Raw genomic sequence first — 25,055 nt, forward strand, 5'->3', positions numbered from 1 at the left:
TCTCTCACAGACAGTAACATGTTCGACTCCGCCCATCCTACTTGGAAACATATCAGATCCAGATGAGTGACTGCAGTATCAGGCTTATAAGCTTCAAAGCAAAGTGGCACAGTAAAAACTTTGCAATTTATCTTCAAACTGAATGATGAAGTAATATCAGACATACTGTAGTAAAATAGTCAGTCACAGACTAGGCCTGTATTGCCACCATGTGGTCAATTGTTTACATTGCAGAGACAAACAATGAATTTGTCCTCAAAATCAGTCAGAGCAGTAAGTAGGTAAGTGCTCTCTATCCATCCATCTCTATCTATAAGTGATCCTCTATCCATTCTAAGTGTGTTAAGTGCCCCAAAGAGGAAATTCACAAGATCATCAGACACAACAGAGACATAACACTTCATTTACAAAAGGGTTTATTACATCATTACTCAAGTAATATGGCTAGAAATGAACAAGCTGACATTGCCTTCATGGCTAAATATTTCTATAAAATTGAAGTGAATTTGGCAGTGAACGCCAGTAGGTGTAGATGTATTGTGATGCACAGGCATGTTTTTCCCTCAGTGCAGTCATGTTTTTGTGTGGCAGACTGTGGTTTTGTGTCACTGTGGGCGTCAGAGCACAGTAGTACAGTGCAGAGTCAGACACTTGAACAGAGGAGATCTGCAGAGACACTCGAGTTTTCTCTTCATTCACCCTCACAGACATTCGGTGATCTACATCTGATCTCAGATCATCTCCTGCAGTGTTGGCAGTGAGCACCAGAAACTCTGGAGCTGATCTGGGATACTGGCGATACCACTGTAGAGTGTGTACTGAAACAGTGTAGTCACACGACAGCATCACATTTTCTCCTTTCAATGCCTTCTCTTCTGATTTAGTTGGTTTAATGTCATCTGCAAAATGACCACCTGTGGATGAAATTAATTTCAATGTGTATTCGTCTGAGAGTAATACCTCTCACGCAAGAATGTATCCACTTCAACATCACTATAAAGGTCTAACTCAACAGCTGTGGTGCACTTGAAGATCTCAAACTTGGAAACGTTTATGATTTCCACTCACCTATAAGAGAAGCCAGAAGCAGAAAAAAGCTGAGAGCCATCGTCCCGTGTAACAGATGATGTTTGACATCAACCCTGAGCACTCACACCTCCTCAGTTCAGCCTCTGTGTCTCTGGATCACAACACACTTCCTCAGACACATTCTTCACCCAGCCCCTCCTCTGGAGTAATGTCACATGATGCTATCATGAGTGAAAGACATTCTTAATGTTCCACAGCGGTTCATGATGGAAATGAAAGCAACGTTTAGGGTTTTCATATCATCATGACTTCAGATGAGTTGGTCAATCAATTCACTTCCTTTGGTGTGAAATGACACACTGATTGTATGAGTTCTGAGTGTGTGGCTGTGACCGTGGGCTTCTGAATCAGACCCTTGCACCTTCTGGATGGTCAAATAAACCGTTTTTGTGTTTGTTTCTCTAGAAAGACTTGAGTTTCCTCTTTCTTTAGTTTCACCATCAGACGAGGATCTACTTCTGACCTTTGGGGTTCTTCAGTGCTGTGTAGCATGAGCAGGAGGAACTGAGGAGCTGATCTTGGATACTGGCGATACCACTGTAGACTTACTGCTGAAGAATAACTACAGGTTACTATTAGATTCCTCCCCTATTGAAACTCAGTTCTGTCTGGAGTGATTTTATTTCCCATACAAACTCATAAAAAGAGCAAAAAACAACATACAGTGAAATGTCATTTGAAGTGTTAAATAATGTATTGTGATTTATGCACATGTCAGAATGCAGTGCCCTGCAGGAGACTCCCTTATGTCTGACACACCACTGACACCATGACACCTCATAGTGGCTGAAATGGGAATTACAGCATGTCAACCTATTTTTGTCATTGTAGTCTTGTCTTGACAGTTTTAAAGCCTTAATAGTTGCGTGTCATTTCTACGAAAACTTTTGAGCTCAGTAATTACCTCAAGTGAGTTCAAATTGATAATTGAACTGTTAACATATACCATGTTGAAGCATTTAGCAACTGGACTGGAGAGAGGTTTATCTTACTTGTTGTTTGCCTTCAATGCTTTGAGATGTTTGCCTGGGCTATGCTCTAACTGAAAAGCAACAGGGTTTTTGGATGGTGGCTTTTGCTCAGTCTTACATAATCAATGTAATTACAGATGTAGCTCATATATAAATGTTACCTGCTTTGGCTGTGAAGGTTAGCACTGAATAGAGCAGCATAGTAAATTCACAACACACATCTCTGTTACAAAGATAATTTCAGCACATGTGTCATGTGAGCTCCTCCTCTAGAACCATGCCAGAGTAGCTGTAGTGTCTTTCCATAGGGATCTCTGTGTGAAGCTTTGAAGAGGAAAAACAGAGACCATTTGTTTTATAGATAGGGACTGTGTTTTATTGAAAATCATTCACAATATAGATACAATAGATTGTCTGACACGGTATTCTTGTATTGGGTTATGGTGTTTTATCTCTAATCTGATCACAATTGTTATCAGTAGTTAGTTATAATTATTTAGCCTACAGGCCAAAGCTATGTGTAGCTTTACTTGATTTGTTTTTCTTCATTGCTTTATGGAGCGTACCAGAATCAGAATCAGAATCAGAATGGTTTTCATTGCCAAGTAAGTTGACGCCTACCAGGAATTTGCTTTGACATATTGGAGCAGACAGTAAACATAAAACATAATAAATACTACAGAACATAAGATCTTGGATAGGGTTTATGTTGGAACCAGAACAGCTAGGCCAGTCCTGTGCTAGATTATCAGTGCTTTCTTTGTGATGTCAGACTAGATTCATGTTATGTCATAATAAGCAGCAGCAGGCAAACATTCTAAAGTTTGTTTTGGGCTTTTTTCATTTAGTCTCTTCTACTTTTTACTGAAAGTTATGAACTATGCTGCTGCTCAGGTACTCAGGAATACCTCAAGTGGATTAACTAGAGACAGTCTCCAGTGTTGCTTACTAACACAGTGAGTAAGAATGCTATTTCAGCTATTTCATTTCAGTTCCTGTTTCTTCAAGACACTTAAAGCTTGTAATGAGGACAGATGTTTGGTGCCAATGGAAACAATGTTGTTTTTTGTTTGTTTAATGATGTGAGAAAGAAAAACATAAACATCTCAAACAGGCCTTTTGTATCATGGCGTTAGATTCCTTTCATTGTGGGCCTCAGAGAACAGTAGAAGATGAATGTTTCTAGTCTTATTTGAGACACGAGCAGTATTAGTTGCAGTAATATGGATCAATTATATTGTGCAAAATAAAACCCAGAGCACAGTTTAACAGAGTCAGACACTTGTAAACACTTCAATTTAGTTTGGAGTGAAATCTCACATTAAACTTGATCTCCTCTTGCTTTGTATGCCGTGGAGATCTTAAACACATCCACAATGCTTAGTACTATTCATCACACCAACACTACAACATCAGTGATCATGATTTGAATAGTTATCTTACCTGAGTGACATAAGGAATAAGTAGTGTTTGAATGCACTGCTTAATGATTATGTGTGAATGGAACAGTTAAAAGTAGTCTTAGTGTCAAACAGGGAACTCTGAACTAACACTCTTAATGAGGAATGCCATGAGGAAAATGGAAAGGGCTCAGTGTTGCAGTTCAGGTAACATGTAGTATTTTAGTTCAGATAATATTTTACAACTTCTTTTTTCATTGTTGTTGTAGTAATATTAGTAGTATCTGGTTCAATTAGCACTAGTTGTGATGAATACCAATTATGATGCAACAAAAATCTTGTGCTTGTCTTTCTCTGTACCCATCTCTGTCACTGTAACAGTTTATAATGATGCCCTTAATTTCAATGATGCAACAGGTGTAACCACAGATGCTGTTCACAGGAAAACCTCTGATGGTGTTAAACTGATATCAGAGCGCTGGCAGGAAATTACTTTGATCTCTCTGAATGAAAGACATCCTATTTTAAATGTGAGTTTTTGTACAGCTTTTTAAAGACTTTGTATCACTGGGCTGATCCCATAGAGCACAGTAGTAGAGTGCTGTGTCTGCCAGAGTCAGATGATTAATGCTGAGTTCAGTAAACGTTTCATCAGCATTAGAGGTAAATCGTGTGTCAGAACTTTGGAAAGCAGCAGAGCTGGATCGAGCACTTTTGTATAAAAGCCATTGTGGTGCCTGATCAGGATACTGTCTGTACCAGTAGAGCCAAACAGCACGGCTGCTGGTGTCATATGAACATTTCAGGGTCACTGTCATTCCTTCTGGGTGACTGACACTGTCGCGATCAGGGTCAAGTTTGTCAGCCATTATTTCTGAAAAGCAAACACGTTAGAGCACAATTTTCTTCATCATGTTAAAGATTTCATATACAAAATGATTAAAACATCATTAGAAACTGAACATGTCTAAATAGTTTACCAGTGGTGATGATGAGAATCAGAAGTAGTGATTTGTCCATGTTGCTGCCAGATCAGTTCAGTGTTCTTGACATGTATGTCATTTGTTCTCTGTCGTGCTGCTCTATGTACAGCTGAAAGTGTGTCTGCACCTTTTCAATGAAAGGGGAAATACAACAGGAAGTTACTCTCTTCTCATGTCACTCAGCACACAATGTCATTGCTACACCCATTAATAATCCCAAGCTCATCTTCATCGACTGGATCATGGCTGAAGTTTATGATTCATGCCAACAACAAGGTCAGTTTAGTCCTATAATGTCTGTGGTTCAGTCTAAAGTCTCCATCTATCTGTCTTGGTCTAACATATGTAGGGTTTGAGCAGTACAGCGGTGACCCCCTTGGTGTCTTAGTATTGAATCATTGCCCCCTGTAGGTTGAAATAAGAATTGCACAAACACTCATATCTTTCCTGGCCTTTGGGACTGGAGATGACATGGCATTATAAAGAGTTCAGGACAGACTCTCCTAAAACTCTGTAACTTTTAAACTTAATAAACTTTAAGGGGAGAGAAATAGACATTCATCTATGTGCCTTTCTTCCGTTTATATGCTATTGCACAACCATTATTTACTTTCAAATGTTTTATTAATTTCCAGTAACAAACTTGGCCATCATTATGCATGTTATAAGTAGATCATAAAGCAATGAATCAACAGCAATCGTATGACAGTGTATATGAATAAAATCAGTCCCATGAAATATGGTTTACCATCTCTTTTGAGTTTAAAATACTTTTGTAACTGAGTGTTGGTTCCTATTTTGCACACTGCAGACTGTATACTGTTAACTGTTTTATTTTCTCTTGACTTGATATGTGAACAAAAAGATGATAGTTAAGCCTTGTAGGTCAGATTTAGACAGAGCAGGTTTTTGTGTTGAGATGTGTGTTTGTCATACACTGTAGGCTGCAGAGCACAGTAGTAGAGAGCAGAGTCTGAGAGTTCAGCAGAGGAGAGCTCCAGATTGTCATTCTCCCTGACAGCCGAGGGGTTACATCTAATGTCTGATTTTCCCAACAACATGAATTCCAAGAGGATACTGAGGAAGTGGTTTTGGATACTGCAGATCCCATCGTAGAGTAGGTGAGCCTTCAGTGGAGGAGCCACAGGAAAGGGTTCAATCAGATCCCGCCAGAGCAGAGACCTCAGTCCTGTTTGGGGTAGTTTCATCCCAATGAATGAGTCCATAAGCTTTCATGTGTAACAATTTGTAGCAATTTGATCCTGTGGCAGGAACTGTAAATGTAGCATGAATACATTTGGAATCATTCAAAAGTCATGAAAAACAGCAATATGTAAACTATTTGACCTGGCTGTGAAGAGTAGAACTAAATACACTGAATAGAGAAGCAAAACTAAACAAGGTTCAAAACACAGCAAAGAGTGGAGCTGAAGCAGCTTAAATTTAAGATGGCAGATTTGCTTCATGTATAAGACTGTGAAACTTTATGAATCAGTTTATATATGAGTTCCCCTCTGAAATCAAAACAGATATGTGTCAGACTTTAATTTTCCATAAAAGGGTTGTTTAACTTGAAACTTTGCAGGACCTTCTAATTCAGAGGAGATTCTTACATTAACACTAAATAGCCTAAGTGAAGTGAAATGACACAAAATAAACTTCAGTATTGTTCAAGTTATGGTACTTTATTAATAACAAAGTCACCAGTTTTTTAAACCAACCAATTTCCAAAGTTGGAGATACATTTTTCTAATTCCTTTAGGACACAAACAGCATGAAGTAATAAGGTTACATTGTATTATGTCAAATAAAACATACTTGTTTGGTCAGTGTAGATTAGAAATGTGAGAAAGTCAGAAACATCTCAAAGACTACTACTGGTTTGAGAGAGAGAGATAGACTGAGAGAGAGAGAGAGAGAGAGAGGATGATTTTGTAGCAGGATGTATTACACTACTGTCACTGTGGGCCTCAGAGCACAGTAGTACACAGCAGAGTCAGACACTTGCAGATTCTGGATGATCAGAGGAACTGAGCTGGAGGAGAAGTTTAGTGTGGAGTGAAATCTCTCATTAAACTCAGTGCCGTTGTCTCCAGAGCCAAATTTATCTCTTCTCAGTATAAATTTGGGGAAATCCTTTGGTCTCTGTTTGTACCAGAACAGGTTGGGATTAGTAGAAGAGCTCTCATATACACAGGGCAGGATCACTGTTTCTCCTTCAAAACTGATCACATGGGACTCCTGCTGATGAACCTGATCTCCTTTGGCTCTGCATGCTGTTGAAGATATTACACACATTCATAAGACTGGGGATGTTTGATCACACCAACATAAAAACATCAATGATGATTGAGTGAGTATTAAATATCTTCAATATCTTACCTGTGGCAAATAATACAAGAATAATCAGCATTTTCACCCTTTCATTCATGATTGTGTGTCTGTGTGATGGCGCTGCTGAAACGTATCTTACTGACAAACAGGGAAATATATAATGCTCACTGTAGACAGATTAGTGATCTTTGGCACTTCCTCAACCAATTAAAGTTGTGAAGCATCTCCAACCTGATGTCAAAAATGTAGGCTGAACCACCAGCTCAAAACAGCAAGAAGAATGTATCCAGTCTCAGTTTAAAAATGATCACAATATACTGAATGATGCTGCCATCCAGTGGTAATGTCCCTTATTACTGCACTACATCTCAGCCACCTCAGGCCAAGTATATTATATCATATCTAAAAAGCTAAGTGTGTTGTTGGAAAATGACATATTAATGGGCAATGTTTAACTGAAATCTAAATTGACCTTGTCTTCTAATACAATTAGTCAAACCTCAGTTTACAATGACAACTGCACTCATAAGAAAGACCTACATTTCTCTGTGTGTGGTGTCGACATCAAGACACTAGGATTGACTGAAAACCTCTGTGTTGTTGAAGAGGAAAATTTGACTTTCTGAGAGATGACAGCGCTGATTCACAGACATAAGCACTCTTCACAGATAGCTAATGATAGACATTTATGAATGACAGGATGTGTCAGTGTGACATATTTAGTACACCTGTTGGATAAAAGAGGTGTGAGAGAAGGGGATATTTCATTATGCTTCATTTTCATAATTGGTTTTATGTTGTTCTTTTTTATTTTCATCGTGGTCATTGTATATTTGAATTAAGTGACGTCTGTACTGAATGCATTGGCTAATCTTATTTACAAAAAGAAGTAAACTTGACAGACATTGTTCCTTGTCAGGTTATGCAAAAGACAAATATAAAAACGTTGGATACATTCTTGCTTGGTCATTTTATTTGTACATTGCAAGCACTGATTATTTCACTGATTCCTTCTCCAGTCATGTTTTTGTATGGCAGTCTGTGGTTTTGTGTCACTGTGGGCCTCAGAGCACAGTAGTACAGTGCAGAGTCAGAGACTTGAGCAGAGGAGATCTCCAGAAAGACTTGAGTTTTCTCTTTGTTTAGTTGAACCATCAGACGAGGATCTACTTCTGACCTTTGGGGTTGTCCAGTGCTGTGTAGCATGAGCAGGAGAAACTGAGGAGCTGATCTGGGATACTGGCGATACCACTGTAGCGTTACACCACTGTCTGCTGTGGAGTAGCTACAGGATAAGGTGACATTAGATCCGTCTTCAGTGTAACTTTGATTTTGGTTTGATGGAAAAGAAAGAACATGTGTGATGGCCTTTAAAGTAACTGAAATATAGAATAAGAATTAGGCTACTGATTTACTAATGAAACATCTGTGCACTTATGTCCTATAGCAAACTATCTACATCTTATAGTTAGAATTCATACCTGCTGTTGCACTGAACAAGATAAGTCCATACAGCAACATGGTGTGGGCTGCTTCAAGAAGGTAAATCCAACACTGAATGGTTGACGTTGAAATGCTCCTCTCAGACATCACAAAGCTCCACCTTCACCTTATCACACATAAATCAGCAGGTGTGAGTAGATTTCCAACCAGAAGTCTTGTGGTGAGATTTAAACGATACTGACGATTCATACTGACTGTGATGACTTTAATAATGGAACACATTTTAGTGCCCACGTCCCATTTTTGATGTAAGAGCATCCAGATCTGCATTCCATAGACTTTGAGGCAGGTACCTTCCATTTATTTGCGCTATAAGGGCACCCATACAGAACCTCCAGCTAACTCTTTTATAACGGCAACTCATGGCAGGAAAGGGTTAAAACAGATCCCTCCATAGCAGTGGGCACCTTCCTTCATCAGTGTTTCATTAACTTAGGCCCAAAACACCTCCAGAAGGGATTGGGAGAAAACAGTCACCATTTTCTTCTGGCTCATCACTGCTCTTTGTGATGTCACACTAGGTTGATGATTTCATCATAAACGGCAGCGCAGTCAAACATTCCAAAGTTTGTTTTGTGCTTTTGCTTCCTAAGCTTTTTACTGAAAAAGATACAAACTGTGCAAATGTTAAGGCATTCAGGACAGTAGTCTTACTGGATTGCCCTCTCTGATGATGTTCTCTCGGGTGATGTTCACGACGACAGCGAGGAGGGAATATAACCCTCATAGCTGAGTAAATTAATCTTTTGTAGCCATTCTTACATGGAATGTAGACAGAGTTTCACATTTATAAGACAGCATTCATTTTCAGATATCAATCATCGAAGTGATTTCATGATTGACAGTCTAATGTCTGATGTCACAATAGATAATATAGAGAGTAATGTTGCCATCTAGCGGCCATCTCCCTTGTTAGGTCTACTCCATAACTTCCCAGCCTCCTCATGACAAGTATTTGTCTTAACAATAAAAACATCATAATGTTTTGTGTATTGCTCAGAAAATATTTTCAATTTAAACGTATTCAGTAGAAATGAAGACTGGAGTCACATTTCAATGGCTTTTTTAGGGGCCTTTCAACTAAGACAGGAGTTTTTTTTAAGTTAAAGTATTGAACTAAATAAGCAGCTAGAATGAGCAATGTCTTTCAGTATTTCATGGTTGAACTGTGATGAATGCCATTGACACTGTACTTAAATATGGACTCTCTGCATGTCTACCTCTCTCTTCATCTTGTATATCTTTACATTAAATGATAGTCAGGTTTTTGTAGGGCAGTCTGTGGTTTTGTGTCACTGTGGGCGTCAGAGCGCAGTAGTACAGTGCAGAGTCAGAGACTTGAACAGAGGAGATCTCCAGAAAGACTTGAGTTTTCTCCTTGTTGATCTTCCCAGTTAACCGGGGATCTGTGTCTGATATCTGATCTGAACTGTACACACTCACAAGATGCTTTGGAACTGATCTGGGATATTGGTGATACCACTGTAGACTGGTGGCTGTTGTAGAGTAGTTACAGGACAATATAACTCTGGATCCTTCCTCAGCATACACCTCAGGACTGTTTGGTGAGATGACATTCTCAGAACTGACACCTGCAAACAAAGCTCTATGTATAAAATAATGCCTCTTGAGATACTAAAACAACGTCATGTGTCATCAGTCCATTATTAACATAGATTTGACAATAGCATAAATCTGAAAGTTTTAATATTTACCTAGAGCAGCGGCAAAGACTGCAGTAAACTAGAGTATCATTTTACAGGAAATTAGAAAATCACCACAGAGAACAGGTTTAATGAACTTGAGTTCTACCCTATTCTATGCCAGACTGTTGAAATGAAATGAACAAAGTGTCATGAATCATCATAAGCTCCTCCTTCTTCCCTGAAGAGAGTGGCTAAGATGTAGCTTTGAAGTGTGCAAATTATCAGAACCTTTGGTTAAGATATCAGATCACTATGGTACAATTCCTTTGATGTGTGTTTGATTTTTTTCATTCATTCGTGTGTAGGTTTTTGTACGGCTTCTTAGTGACTTTATATCACTGGGCTACCCTCAGAGCACAGTAGTAGAGAGCTGTGTCTGCCAGAGTCAGGACTTTAATATGGAGCTCAGTGGATGATCTGGATGTTGTAGTGCCAAACCGAGGGTCAGGAATATCTTCACCACTGTAAGATCGAGCTCCTTTGTATAATAAAAACTGAGGAGCCTCACTTGGATACTGCCTATACCAGTAAAGATAAATATATTCACTGCTTAATTCATATGAACACCACAACTTTGCAGAGTCCCCTTCAAGACCTTTCGTGTTGGAATTGGCAGGACTAAGATGATCAGCCACAATCTTTGTGAAGAATTGAAGAAAGGTTTATGCATACATGAAACTGTTATCCCTGACATAGTATAGAGTGTAGTATATATTAAACTACCATTATATGATATCAGCATATCATCCAGTGCTTTTCATTCAAATTCACCTGTTGTCATAATTGCTCTGAACACTTTTATTGGTGGATCTAAAGTAGCTGATTAGCATTGACATTAACTCTGTTATTACTCACTGCATATGAATGTATTTGTATGCAGCCCTGTTTATCAAATGTTGAAAAGATGTTGAAATTGAAATGCTGAAATAACTTGGATGTCACGGAAACACAGCACCAGATGCTTTGTCATGACAAAAATTGACAAATTGATTTTCATGATTTAGGAAATTGATTTACACTTCACGGTGGAAACATAAGCAAGCAACACTTAGAAAGGAACATGACCTCTTTGTTAATATCTGAAAAACCCTGTCCTATTAGTGCTAACGTATTATATGAAATTGATTTAATACCTAAAATATTTTTAATTCATCCAATGTTAATGAAAGCATCATGAATCCATTAAAAGTTGAATTAAAAATGAAGCTCATATCAGAGCAACAGGCCACATGTAGAAACACAGAGTGCACACTTGACTTGCATCCATGCTGAAAGGATTAGCTGCTGTTGCACTGCTGCAGATGTTTTTGTAGAGAGCAGCTGGGTGTTCCGTCACTGTGGGCTGCAGGGCACAGTAGTAGAGAGCAGAGTCTGACACTCGAGTAGAGGAGATCTCCAGGAACACTTGGGTTTTCTCTATATTCAGTCTACCAGAAATCCGACCATCTTTCTCATATTTCTGGTCTTCAACACTGTACACAGTCATTAGAAATGTTGGAGGTGATCCTGAATGTTGACGATACCACTGAAGAATTGTTGCAGAAGAGTAGTTGCATGAAAGGGTTACATTAGATCTTTCCAGTGCAGTGCTGTCAGCCCTATTTGATGTTATCTGATCCCCAGAGGAGTCCCCTGTAGGAACACATTGGGCATTAAAATGCTTGAAAAACAGATTCAGATTTGACAACTTTGTCACAGCTCTGTCACTGTAAGCCTCAACGTTTTCACATGTTAAAAGCCATTATGTACAAAATAATGTTTACCTGTGAGAATTGTGAGAAAAAATGCTGAAAAGATAAACATCGTGGAGTTAACAATTCTCAGAAATAAACTCAGTTCTATAAGTGGTTCTTTGTACTGAAAGTTCCTCTTAACATTGGAACATGTGGTGCTTCAAATGTTCAACTAAATCTAAATCCTTCCTTTTGGCTAGAGTGACACACCCTCTTGATACGGTAAACTGATTGGAGGATGGCTCTGCAGGCAAGAGGCACCTTACAAAATCAGGAGAGAAAGCTGTTTTGTGTTACTTGTTGGTGAAAACTTGCCTGTATGCTGATTTAAACAAAAAAGAAACAAAATTACTAGAGTAATGTAATCCAACTATGCTGATTTTTGTTTTGTTTTTACTAGAGTAATGTCAAACTTACATGCAGTTGTATTAACCTAATGTAATCACATGTGATTCACCAACTGTGTCTCATGTTAGAGGTAGAGGTCACCAGAGGTAAGCTTGTTGAGTATACATTTAGGGTATACTTTTAGCTTTTGTTGGAACCAGAATAAGTATGGATACGTATCATCAGTAATGTATTTGCAGTGGAGTGTAACATGTCCTCCTTCTGCAGCAGCCATTTCATCTGGTTGTTCAAGTCTGTCCTCAGCTCTGCATTCTACAAAAATAAAGTATTTACACAATGAGAAGTGTGGAGGAGTAAAACACTAACAGTAATGTGGTAAATTAATAGAAGTATACTTACCCAAATAACATACAACCAGAAGGAAATAACCAATGAAGGTCATAGTGTCAGAGAATACTGTACTCATCACAGTGTTCAGATAAGTAATTACACCATCAACAGATTAGCACTGTGTGACATTTCAACTAATCTTAAGTAACATCCCGTTGGTAATTAATTGCACTGGAGTTGGTGTTTTGGTTAGGATTAGTGTTAGGATATATATAAGTGCATATTGTTAATGTGATGTTACACAATGATTCTAAATATGCTCTCATTGAACTCAGTGCCATTTTCCCCAATTCCATAATTATCTCTTTTAAGTATACATTTGGGGAAGTCCTTTGGTCTTTTTATATACCAGTAAAGGTATTGTATTGATGAAGTTGTTTTGTATCCACAGTTATAATACGTGTAGATGAAATCAAGCATTCTGATTGGTTGAAAGGAGGTCACGGGGTGTACTGTATTGAGCCATAATGTACTGTACAGCTGTTTACATTTACCTGAGCGTTCCATATCAGTGCGCACTCGAAATATACTACCTTAGTTAGAAAAAAAATGGCGGACCAAATCTCCGTAGATCATCGTATTTGTACCTAAACGTTTTAAGTTTTCCTTTTTTTTGCTTAGATTTTTAGAAAGTTACAGAGAAATAGACACTGTACAATATAAAAACCCCATTATTGTAACTGAAAAATACGTCTAAGAGGATTTGCGCGGTATATTGCCACCTATAAAAGGTTAGCATGCTACTAGCCGTTAGCGATTAGCAATTAGCAATAGTCTTTTCTCTCACAGACAGTCACATGTTCGACTCCGCCCATCCTACTTGGAAACATCAGATCCAGATGAGTGAGTGTAGTATCAGGCTTATGCACTGTAAACCCAAACAGATCTACTAACTTATTAACATTATGTATTCAGTACTTAAAACCTGGTATTTAGTTGACCCAACTTTAAATGTATTAGTTTTCTGAGCAAGTGAAGACGTTTTAATTGTATTGGAATGTATTTGTTTGAGTAAACATTGCCTGATAACTCATATTTTTTTTTGTTTCATTCAAACGTGACATCTGACGTCATCAACGTCGTTGCAGGACTAGTTCAGAACAGAATCAGAGATCTTGTGATGAGAGACGGAGACAGCAGGCTCAATAATTGTATAGTATCAGTTAGACTTCTATAAGTATGTTCCTTTTGTAGAAGAGGAGTCGACCAACTGTAGGGTGACCATATTTGAGTTTGTGAAAAAGAGGACACTTCGTCGCGGGGAGGGGCGTGGTAGTGTATAGCATACAGATGACCCCGCCCCTCCCCCCGCGACGAAATTTTGACATCTTTTCCACATGCAGATGTCATTGCTGTTGTAAACAATGCAACTAGTGGAAGCGGCACGGTGCTTAGTGTTGCCAGATTGGAAATGGTGAAGTATCGTACCAAATGCTCAAAATAATCGTCTTTGGAGGATAATTATCGTGCATCTGTCAACACTGAGAGGCCGGTCGACCAATGACAGTTCTCGCTACAGTCAGAGCTTGTGCTAGAAGGTGGAACGGGAGATACCCTTTCCTAAACTTGTAAGGGCGTAAAAACTAGTTTGTGAAGGACCCAGAGAAACACAAATATCCGACGAGGCAAAATCCTGGACGATTTTGCAATAACTGCCGGACGCATTTTTTAGGTCTCGAAAAGAGGACATGTCCGGGTAAAAGAGGACGTCTGGTCACTCCACCAAAGGAGATATTTTAGTAATCCTTTCGCTGCTAAGCGTCCTCATCTGGTAAGTAAACAGTGTTTGTAGGTGTTTGTTGAGACAAAATTGCGGGAGCAAGTGAAATTGCGATAAGAAGAGGCGAATTTCCCTCTTTGTAATTATTATTGAGTAATCACGTTTTGGCTGTCAAGTAGCAAGTTCAGTTGCACGACTGTTGGCGCTGGCGGCTAGGAAGCCAAAGCTAAAGCTATGTTCTACAGAAACACCATATAATTCATATCAGCATGCTAATGTTATATGTAACTTTTTAACAGCTAGCTAGCTTCTATGTGTTTTAATGCGTCTGATGGATAAAAATGTTAGCAGCAAGCTAACAATAATTGTCGAGAACTTCAGTCAAGACCTACAATATTCTTTTTGCCCTGACAGCATTCGTGTTGCATATAAACAACAAGAAGAGGAGTCAACCAAAGGAGATATTTTTGTGTACAGGCAGAAGGCATCACGGACTGGCAAGACAGCAGAGGTGCTACGGGAGATCCTCGAGGCTTATGACCTTCACATTTGGTTTGTTACTGAAACTTTAATATTAGTTAATACTATGTATTATTAATTGCCAAGGAATCTGTCAGCTGATAGTGATCATACATCAGAACATTGACACATTTATGAGTTATTGTTGAGAGGGCCTTGACAGCAGTGAACAAGTTCAAATATATTCCTGCAATAATTATTATTTTAATTTGTCAATCAAGGAATATCATGATGTCAATTTGAGACGCACTTTGTCCCTTCGTGCACTTCCTGTCTACCTGCGTGAGGATGTTTCTGTGTTCAAGACCTGCAATGTAAGCCCTGTTAATATCCTTAAATATAACAAAATCAGATTGTGTCTTCAGGTATTTTACATAATGAAAATAATTCCAGAATATATTTGCATTTTTGTTCCAAGTCTGTCTGTCAGTTTTTTGTAAGTGTTTCCATTGAAACTCCCCTGGTAATTGTATTGATGGTGTTTTGCAGGAGGAAGAGGAGCCAGATTTTGATGATGCTCCTGTTGCTCTCCTTACATCGGGTCCCGACCCCTTCAGCTGCGAGAACATCTTTGATTTGGGTGCAGAGGTTTTCTGAGGCATTTATGCTGTTGTTTGGCCTGACATATGCTTTCAATTTAGAATATCCCAAAAAACTCACGCACACGTTCTCATACAGAACATTTGTATGTGTCTGGATGACAACAAACCTCTGAAACGGTCCTTACTCACCTTAAAAAATTAGTTGTTGAAATAAACGATTTGTTGTTGACTTGTTAACTTTGTAACACTGTTCTTTAAAGCTTTGATGTAATCTTTTATTTTGTCAGTTGTTTTACAAGAAATATAAATGATGTGATACCTCTTAAGTTTTTCTCATCTCACTCTTTTTAATAGAAATCTTACATAGATTTTAATGTTTCTTGTAGAGTAACTTTCAGTTTAAAGTCAGTTTGTAAACAGAACCAGAAAATCAGTATATATGTGGTCAATAATTGAAAATAAGTAGTGCTCACTTAAAAAAAATAAGCTTATTAAGTATTATTTACTCAGAATAATTAAGTTGAACTCTTTCACCAATATTAAGTGCACTGAACTTGATTTTTAAGATTTAAAACCTAATTTTATTTTGTGTTGTTGAGTGAAAATAATTTAGTACATAGAGGTTAAAAGATTTAAGTTTAAAAAAAATATTTGAATATAAGTTCAGAGAACTTAAAAATTATGAAAACGATAACAAAATAAATCAGTATAGCCGATGTATCATTTTTAAGTTAAGTTTACTTAAAAATAATAATACATGTACTCAAATTGTATTATGTAATCGGTTACATCAAATGTTTTAAGTACTCTGAATTTGTTCAGGTTTACAGTGTGAGCTTCAAAGTGGCACGGTAAAAACTATTTGTCTTCTACTCAAAAGATAAGAAAATAAATTCCGTCAAATTTGAATTGAAAAAAATTCCTGGGCCATGAAATCCTCCAAGAAACTCAAACTGAATGATGAAGTAAAATAAGACATACTGTAGTAAAATAGTCAGTCACAGGCCAGGCCTGTATTTCCACCATGTGGTCAATTGTTTACATTGCAGAGACAAACAATTAATTTGTCCTCAAATTCAGTCAGAGCAGTAAGTAGGTGAGAGGATCCATTCTAAGTGTGTGAAGTGCCCCAAAAGAGGAAATTCAAAAGAGAAGGTGCTTATATAGAGAGCAGCTGTGTTAGTTATGACAAGATCATCAGACACAACAGAGACATAACACTTCATGGACAAAAGGGTTTATTACATCATTCCTCAAGTCATATGGCTAGAAATGAACTAGCTGACATTGCCTTCAGGGCTAAATATTTATATAAAAATTGCAGTCAATTTGGCAGTGAATGCCAGTAGGTGTAGATTTATTGTGATGTACAGGCATGTTTTACCCTTCAGTGCAGTCATGTTTTTGTATGGCAGACTGTGGTTTTGTGTCACTGTGGGCGTCAGAGCACAGAAGTAGAGTGCAGAGTCAGAGACTTGAACAGAGGAGATCTCCAGAAAGACTTGAGTTTTCTCTTTGTTTAGTTTCACCATCAGACGAGGATCTACTTCTGACCTTTGGGGTTCTTCAGTGCTGTGTAGCATGAGCAGGAGGAACTGAGGAGCTGATCTGGGATACTGGCGATACCACTGTAGAGCATATGCTGAAGAGTAGCTGCAGGATAAGGTGACATTAGATTCCTCCTCTGTTGAGACCTCAGTTCTGTCTGGGGTGATTTTATTTCCCATACAAACACCTGGAAAGAGTAAAAAACAACATATAGTCAAACGGGATTTGAAGTGTTAAATCATATATATTTCCGAAATGCAGTGCCCCGCAAGATCCACATTTCTGTCCATTTTGTAGGTACCTGCTAAGATACTGAGCCAAAACACTCTGTAGAGTAACATTGTAAATGTCATCACCAGAGTACCGCTACAATAGGTAGCTATGATGACAAAGATCCTCATCCAGTAGCATGAAAGAGGCATCATGTGTGGCATGAAACACTGACAGCAGTAGTGTGATCAGTCTGACACTGAGGAGACTTGCAGGAGACTCCCTTATGTCTGACACACCACTGACACCATGACTCCTCCTTGTGGCTGAAATGGGAATTACAGCATAGCATGTCAACATATTTTTGTTTTATTTATTAGCTATTTCACTCTTGTGTCTTGTCTTGACAGTTTTACAGCCTTATCATTTGTCTGTATCCTTCTGAAAAAAACTTGTGAGCTTAGAAATATTTTCAAGTGAGTTCAAAATCATAATTGAATTGTTAACGTATACAATGTTGAAACATTTAGCACCTGGACTAAAGAAAGATTTTTCCTCTTCTTACCTGTAGTTTACCTTCAATGCTTTGAGATGTTTGCCTGGGCTATATTCTACCTGAAAAGCAAAAAGGATTTTTTTTCAGTGATGGCGGATAGGTTTTTGCTCAGCCGTCCATAATGAATCAAATTAAAGATGTAGTTCATGAGAGTTAGGGAAAACTTGATGACAATGAGTGTTCAGCTTTTGCAGTGGCGTTGAGTTCTGCTTTAAATCTTTCTTTTAATCCATCACTTTTGTCCCCATCTCCGAAAGAGTATACTGTATCTGCAGCATATACCGAGGGACGTCATTTGCTTGAAGCTTGGAGTGTCACTACTTCACCCTCTACACCGACTACATCATTTGATGGCTGATAAACAGAGTCCTCCATCCCTCTGCCAACTGTAAAACAAAAAGAGGCAGACACATTTTACAAGATGAGAATTACACAGATGGGAAAGTATTATAAGTTGCTTTGAGTATCAGCTAAATGTAAATGAGAACAATCAATCAATAATATGAATGTGATGAGAGGTTTTCTTACTGCAGTAGTAAGAGAGATTTGTCCAGAGGGTCATGACTGCTCCGTGTGATGCCTGAGCTGGGAGATCGGACCTCTCTAATGTCTGTTTCTCACCTCTAAAAGAAGAATGATCGTCATCTATTGAACATGTAGTGTTCAAATGTTGCCCCACCATGGTTCCCAGTGGTATTGCAGTCTAAGGGCAGCTGTGTATTCTGTCTTGTGCGTAAAAAAAAATTGATTGAAATGCCTAAATGCAAGATACATTTGGACAGTAATATTATTTCTTATGACTCACTGGTAGACCTTGGCTCTTGCAGAGGTTCAGTTACTTTACAAACACAGGAATGAAGGAATTGATGCTTAAAATAGAGACTATTTATGGAATCATAATATATGGATATATTTATTATAAAAATGTATGTATTTATTGAATTACTTAAATTCTGTGCAGAATTTAAGGAAGAAGAGTAAGGTGTGATGTATGTCATCTCATGTCACGTCACGTCAGTTTTTGTAAGACAGTTTGCCAGTTTCCTTCACTGTGGGCCTCAGGGCACAGTAGTAGAGAGCAGAGTCTGAGAGTTTAGAAGAGGAGATGTCCAGAAACATCTGATTCCTCTCCTTATTCATTCTCCCAGAGAATCGTGGTTCCACATCTGATATTTCTGTCTTATCAGGACTAATGATGAACAAGAGAAACTGGGGTGTTGATCTGGGATACTGGCGATACCACTGTAGCGTTACACCACTGGATGCAGAGTAGCTACAGGATAAGGTGACATTAGATCCGTCTTCAGTGTAACTCTGATTTTGGTTTGTTGTGATTTTATTACCCAAATTAACACCTGGAAATAACAGAAAATAGGTGAAGGTCTTTAAAATAACTGAAATATAAAATAATAATTAGACTGCTGATTTACTGTTGAAAACATCTGTGCAGTTATGTCCTATAGCAAACTATCTTCATCTTATAGTTAGAATTCATACCTGCTGTTGCACTGAACAAGATAAGTCCATACAGCAACATGGTGTTGGCTGCTTCAAGAAAGTAAATCCAATACTGAATGGTTGACACTGAAATGCTCCTCTCAGACTGCACAAAGCTCCACCTTCACCTTATCACACATAAATCAGCAGGTGTGAGCAGCTTTCCTGCCAGAAGTCATGTGGTGAGATTTAACCGATCTTTACTGCGCTTCGATACTGACTGTGATGACTTTAATAATGGAACACATTTAAGTACAATGTCCCATTGTGCTACGTTTTTAATGAAAGAGCATCCAGATCTGCCCTTCATAGACTTTGAGGGAGGTACCAGGTTCTCAGAACCTCCAGCTAACTCTGTTATAACGCCAACTCATGGCAGGGTTAAAACAGATCCCTCCATAGCAGTGGGCACCTTTCTTCATCAGTTTTTCATTAACATAGGCCCACAACACCTCCAGAAAGGATTGGGAGAAAACAGTCACCATTTTCTTCTTGCTCATCACTGCTCTCTTTGTGATGTCACACTAGGTTGATGTTTTCATCATAAAAGGCAGCGCAGTCAAACATTCCAAAGTCTGTTTTGTGCTTTTGCTTCCTAAGCTTTTTACTGAAAAAAGTTTCAAACTGTGCAAATGTTATACTTTACTGTGAGTAAAATTGTCTTTGTAATTTGATTTCAAATTGAATTCATTTTAATTTATGATATCAGTTTTCTTCATAAATAAATATGTAGTGCCTGTGGTTAGTGTATAATACAGTTCGTACAGATGTTTTAATAACTGTAACAATAACTAACATTTTCTTATCATTACCTATGTTTAGTGACAGTACAACATTCAGTACAGTAGTCTTACTGGATTGCCCTCTCTGATGATGTTCACGACAGCAAGGAGGGAATATAATAATAATAATAATACATTTTATTTCACAGCGCCTTTCAAGTCACTCAAGGACGCTTTACAATTTAAAACAGGAGCAAACAAATAACAAAACAATTAAAATTAAAAGTGCAAGTAAAAACAGCATGGCAACTACAGTGAAAATGCAATCCTGAAAAGGTGGGTTTTGAGAGAGGATTTGAACTGAGGGAGGGAGTCAATGTTTCGGATGTCAGGTGGGAGTGAGTTCCAGAGTTTGGGAGCAGAGCGGCTGAAAGCTCTGCTCCCCATGGTGGTTAGCCGGGCAGAGGGGACAGTTAGGTGGATGGAAGAGGAGGATCTGAGGGAGCGGGTGGAGGTGGCAGTGTGAAGGAGGTCAGACAGGTAAGGAGGGGCAAGGTTGTGGATGGCTTTAAAAGTATGAAGAAGAATTTTAAAGTTGATACGGAAGTGAATTGGAAGCCAGTGGAGTTGCTGTAGGATGGGGGTGATGTGGTGGAAAGAGGGGGTGAGGGAGATGATACGGGCAGCTGAGTTCTGGACCAGTTGGAGCTTATGGAGGGATTTCTGGGGGAGACCAAAGAGGAGAGAATTACAGTAGTCGATACGGGAGGTGACAAGGCTATGTACAAGAATAGAGGTGGTGTGGGGGGTGAGGGAGGGACGGAGGCGATTTATGTTACGGAGATGGAAGTAGGCGGTGCGGGTGGTGATGTTGATATGAGATTTGAAGGAGAGTGAGCCGTCGATGATGACACCCAGACTCTTTACCTGGGGGGAGGGGGAAACTATGGAGCTGTCAATTGAGAGGGAAAAACTGTCAACTTTGAGTAGAGTGGATTTAGTACCGACTAAAAGTATAACCCTCATAGCTGAGTAAATTAATCTTTCGTAGCCATTCTTGCATGGAATGTAGACAGAGTTCTACATTTATAAGACAGCATTAATTTTGTATGTCAGATATCAATCATCGAAGTGATTTCATGATTGACAGTCTAATGTCTGATGTCACAATAGATAATATAGAGAGTAATGTTGCCATCTAGCGGCCATCTCCCTTGTTAGGTCTACTCCATAACTTCCCAGCCTCCTCATGACAAGTATTTGTCTTAACAATAAAAACATCATAATGTTTTGTGTATTGCTCAGAAAATATTTTCAATTTAAACGTATTCAGTGGAAATGAAGACTGGAGTCACATTTCAATGGCTTTTTTAGGGGCCTTTCAACTAAGACAGGAGTTTTTGTAAAGTTAAAGTATTGAACTAAATAAGCAGCTAGAATGAGCAATGTATTTCAGTATTTTATGGTTGAACTGTGATGAATGCCATTGACACTGTACCTAAATATGGACTCTCTGCGTGTCCACCTCTCTCTTCATCTTGTATATCTTTACATTAAATGATAGTCAGGTTTTTGTATGGCAGTTTGTGGTTTTGTGTCACTGTGGGCGTCAGAGCGCAGTAGTACAGTGCAGAGTCAGAGACTTGAACAGAGATCTCCAGAAAGACTTGAGTTTTCTCCTTGTTGATCTTCCCAGTTAACCGAGGATCTATGTCTGATCTCTTATCTGAACTGTACACACTCACTAGATGCTTTGGAACTGATCTGGGATATTGGTGATACCACTGTAGATTGAGGGCTGTTGTAGAGTAGTTACAGGACAATGTAACTCTGGATCCTTCCTCAGCATACACCTCAGGGCTGTGTGGTGAGATGACATTCTCAGAACTGACACCTGCAACAAAAGCTCTATGTATAAGATATGCCTCTTGAGATACTAAAGTAACGTGCTGTGTTATCAGTCCATTATTAACATAGATTTGACAATTGTACAATTCGACAATAGCATTCATCTGAAAGTTTCGATATTTACCTAAAGCAGCGGCAAAGACTGCAGTAAACAAGAGTAGCATTTTACAGGAAATTAGAAAATCACCAATTTTGAGCAAACTTGAGTTCTAGCCCAGACTTTAATGCCAGACTGTTGAAATAAAATGAACACTGTGTCATAAATCATCATAAGCTCCTCCCTCTGCCCTGAAGGGAGTGGCTAAGATGTAGCTCTGAAGTGCATAAATATCAAAAAGGTTTTCTCTCTTCCTTAAAAAAGAAAGTTGTTCTAAACTTTGATTTCTTTAAATAAAAAATAACCCACCAAAAAGTCACCATTGTATACTCATTAACCTATTGAAATAATCTTCTTGTGCACTATTCTGAGTAGAAATAGTACAAGATCAGCAATTTTATTAATTTTTACTTATGTTTCCATGAGAATAAAAAAATCCCTTACCAAATAAATGTAAGGCACTCCGGATATGATTTTGCATAATGCGTAATGCGTACAAACTTAATACTACACAATATCCACTGCTGTGTTAATGTCTGAAATACTGAATCGTATCAGCTAAACAAAGATAAACTGTGTCACTGTTTTTTGATACTGAAACAGACCTCATAGGCCACTTATGACTACACACTACCAGTGTCCTTTAGTTTAGATCATTTAGTAAACCCACAGTGTCTGAAGGGAACATGCAGTTAAAATATCTATATTGGTCACGTCAAACTGGGAGAAATGTTCAGGCACATAGTTTTCCCCTCTCAAGCTCATCGTCATACATTATTTTTCTTTCATTGTGACTCTTAAACTATACATTGATCCCATTACATGACAACTTGTAATCGGCCACAGAATAGGGAACTCCTTTGTGACTTAAGTTACAATAGATATTTTTGACCAGTGTCACAGACTCTAATTTATGATTCTGTACAAAGTACTTTCACAGCTCTAATTAATTTCACACTGCTGTGTACTGCAGGTGTGACCACATCTCTTTTACGTTTCTGCATGTGGTTAAGAGATCGGATCACTATGGTACAATTCCTTTGATGTGTGTTTGCTTTTTTTCATTCATTCGTGTGTAGGTTTTTGTACAGCTTCTTAGTGACTTTATATCACTGGGCTAAGTCCCTCAGAGCACAGTAGTAGAGAGCTGTGTCTGCTAGAGTCAGGTCTTTAATATGGAGCTCAGTGGATGATCTGGATGTTGTAGCATCAAAATGAAAGTCAGGAATATGTTTGGTAGTGTCAGAACGAGCTCCTTTCCATAGTAAAAACTGAGGGGCCTCATTTGGATACTGCCTATACCAGTGAAGCTCAATCCTTTCGCTGCTTGTGTCATATGAACACTGCAACTTTGCAGAGTCCCCTTCAAGACCTTTTATGTTGGAATCGGCAGGACTAAGTTGATCGGCCACAATATCTGTGAAGAATTGAAGAAAGGGTTATGCAGACATGAAACTGTTATCCCTGATATAGTAGAGTGTAGTATATATTAAACTACCATTATATGGTGCAGCATATCATCCAGTGCTTTCCATTAAAATTCACCTGTTGTCATAATGAGGATTAGTAGCAGTGATTTCTCCATGTGGAATCTGCAGTGGCAGATGAGATCACTGTTCTTGCTCACAGTTCTCTGAGGTGCTTCTCCTTAAGTTACTGCATCAGCACTAAATAAGTCACATGACCTTCATTCAGGAAGGCCTTGCTCTGAACACTTTGATTGGTGGATCTAGAGTGGCTGATTAGCAGATGTACACTAACTCTGTTGTTATTCACTGCATATGAATGCATTTGTATGCAGCACTGTTGATCAATTGTTGAAAGCATGTCGACATTGAAATAATGAAAAAGTTTCGATGTCATGAAAATACAGCACCAGAATGATGCTATACTTAAGAGATAATTATGGAAATTGGGAAAATGACACTGAGTTCAATGAGAGATTTCACTCCACACTAAACTTCACCTCCAGCTCAGTTCCTCTGATCATCCAGAATCTGCAAATGTAAATAAGTATATAATAATGCACTTCATAGACTTTGAGGCAGGTACCCTCCATTTATAAGGGCACCCATACAGAACCTCCAGCTAACTCGGTTATAATGTAACTCATGGCAGGAAAGGGTTAAACAGATCCCTCCATAGTAGAGACCTCAGCCCTGTTTGAAGTCATTTCATTCTGATTCATGAGTCCTGTGGGAGGAAGGAAAATACATTTAATACAGTTAGTACAGTTGTTTTAATAAGTATGAGAGTTAATAATATGTTCTTATTGTTACTGATGATTAGTGTCAGTACAGCATTCAGTATAGTAGTCTTACTGAATGGCCCTCTCTGATTAGATTTGGGAGATGTTCACATCAGACAGAAGGGAATATAACTCTCATAGCTGAGTAAATTAATCTGTGTGAGCCATTCTTGCATGGAATGTAGACAATGTTCTACATTTATAAGCCAGCATTAATTTTGTATGTCTGATTTCAATCACTGAAATGATTTCATGATTGACAGTCTAATGTCTGATGTCACATTACAAAATACATGGAGAAATGTTGCCATCTCCCTTATCAGACCTACTCCATTACTCTAGATCTAGATGCATTGCTGCTTCATTTCTTATATCTGTCACCCTAATTTAATTTAAATGCCCCTACAATTGTGTTCTCTTAACATATCATTTTGTTGTTATTCATTCATTTCTATTCAGTCTTTATCAGTTTATGACAGAAAAGTTGACTACTAGGATGGCTATATTATATGTTATATTATATATATATATATATATATATCATCAGAATCAGAATCAGAAAGGTTTTTACTGCCAAGTAGGTTTTCACCTACGAGGAATTTTTTGTGGTACGTTGGTGCAAACAATAAACATACACAATAAACAATAAACAATAAACAATACACATATTAAGTTACAGCAGGAGTGTGCAAAAAAGGGATTAGAGTCCGTGTTGGGGGGTGGGGGTCCGCAGACGGGAAGAAGCTGCTCATGTGGCGTGAGGTTTTGGTCCTGATGGACCGCAGCCTTCTGCCGGAGGGGAGTGGCACAAGGAGTTTGTGTCCAGGGTGGGAGGGATCAGCCATAATCTTCCCTGCACGCCTCAGGGTCCTGGATGCATACAAATCCTGGAGAGATGGCAAATTGCAGCCAATCACCTTCTCCGCAGAACGAATGACACGCTGCAGTCTGCTTTTGTCTTTGGCAGTGGCAGCAGCGTACCAGATGGCGATGGAGGAGGTGAGGATGGACTCAATGATGGAGGTGTAAAA

The 25,055-nt window shown here is 38.6% G+C and overlaps 2 gene segments (V, D, J or C); both read right to left on the reverse strand.

Moving 5' to 3' along the window:
* Positions 1 to 476: 476 nt before the first annotated feature.
* Positions 477 to 1,227, reverse strand: LOC105894486. The segment is given in 2 exon segments: positions 477 to 914; positions 1,069 to 1,227. Coding segments are annotated over 2 exon segments (477 nt in total).
* Positions 1,228 to 11,191: 9,964 nt separating this feature from the next.
* LOC105907198 lies at positions 11,192 to 12,496 on the reverse strand. The segment is given in 2 exon segments: positions 11,192 to 11,618; positions 11,750 to 12,496. Coding segments are annotated over 2 exon segments (465 nt in total).
* Positions 12,497 to 25,055: the final 12,559 nt, after the last annotated feature.

The sequence above is a fragment of the Clupea harengus genome, chromosome 25 (assembly GCF_900700415.2).
Source record: "Clupea harengus chromosome 25, Ch_v2.0.2, whole genome shotgun sequence".
Classification (NCBI taxonomy): domain Eukaryota; kingdom Metazoa; phylum Chordata; class Actinopteri; order Clupeiformes; family Clupeidae; genus Clupea; species Clupea harengus.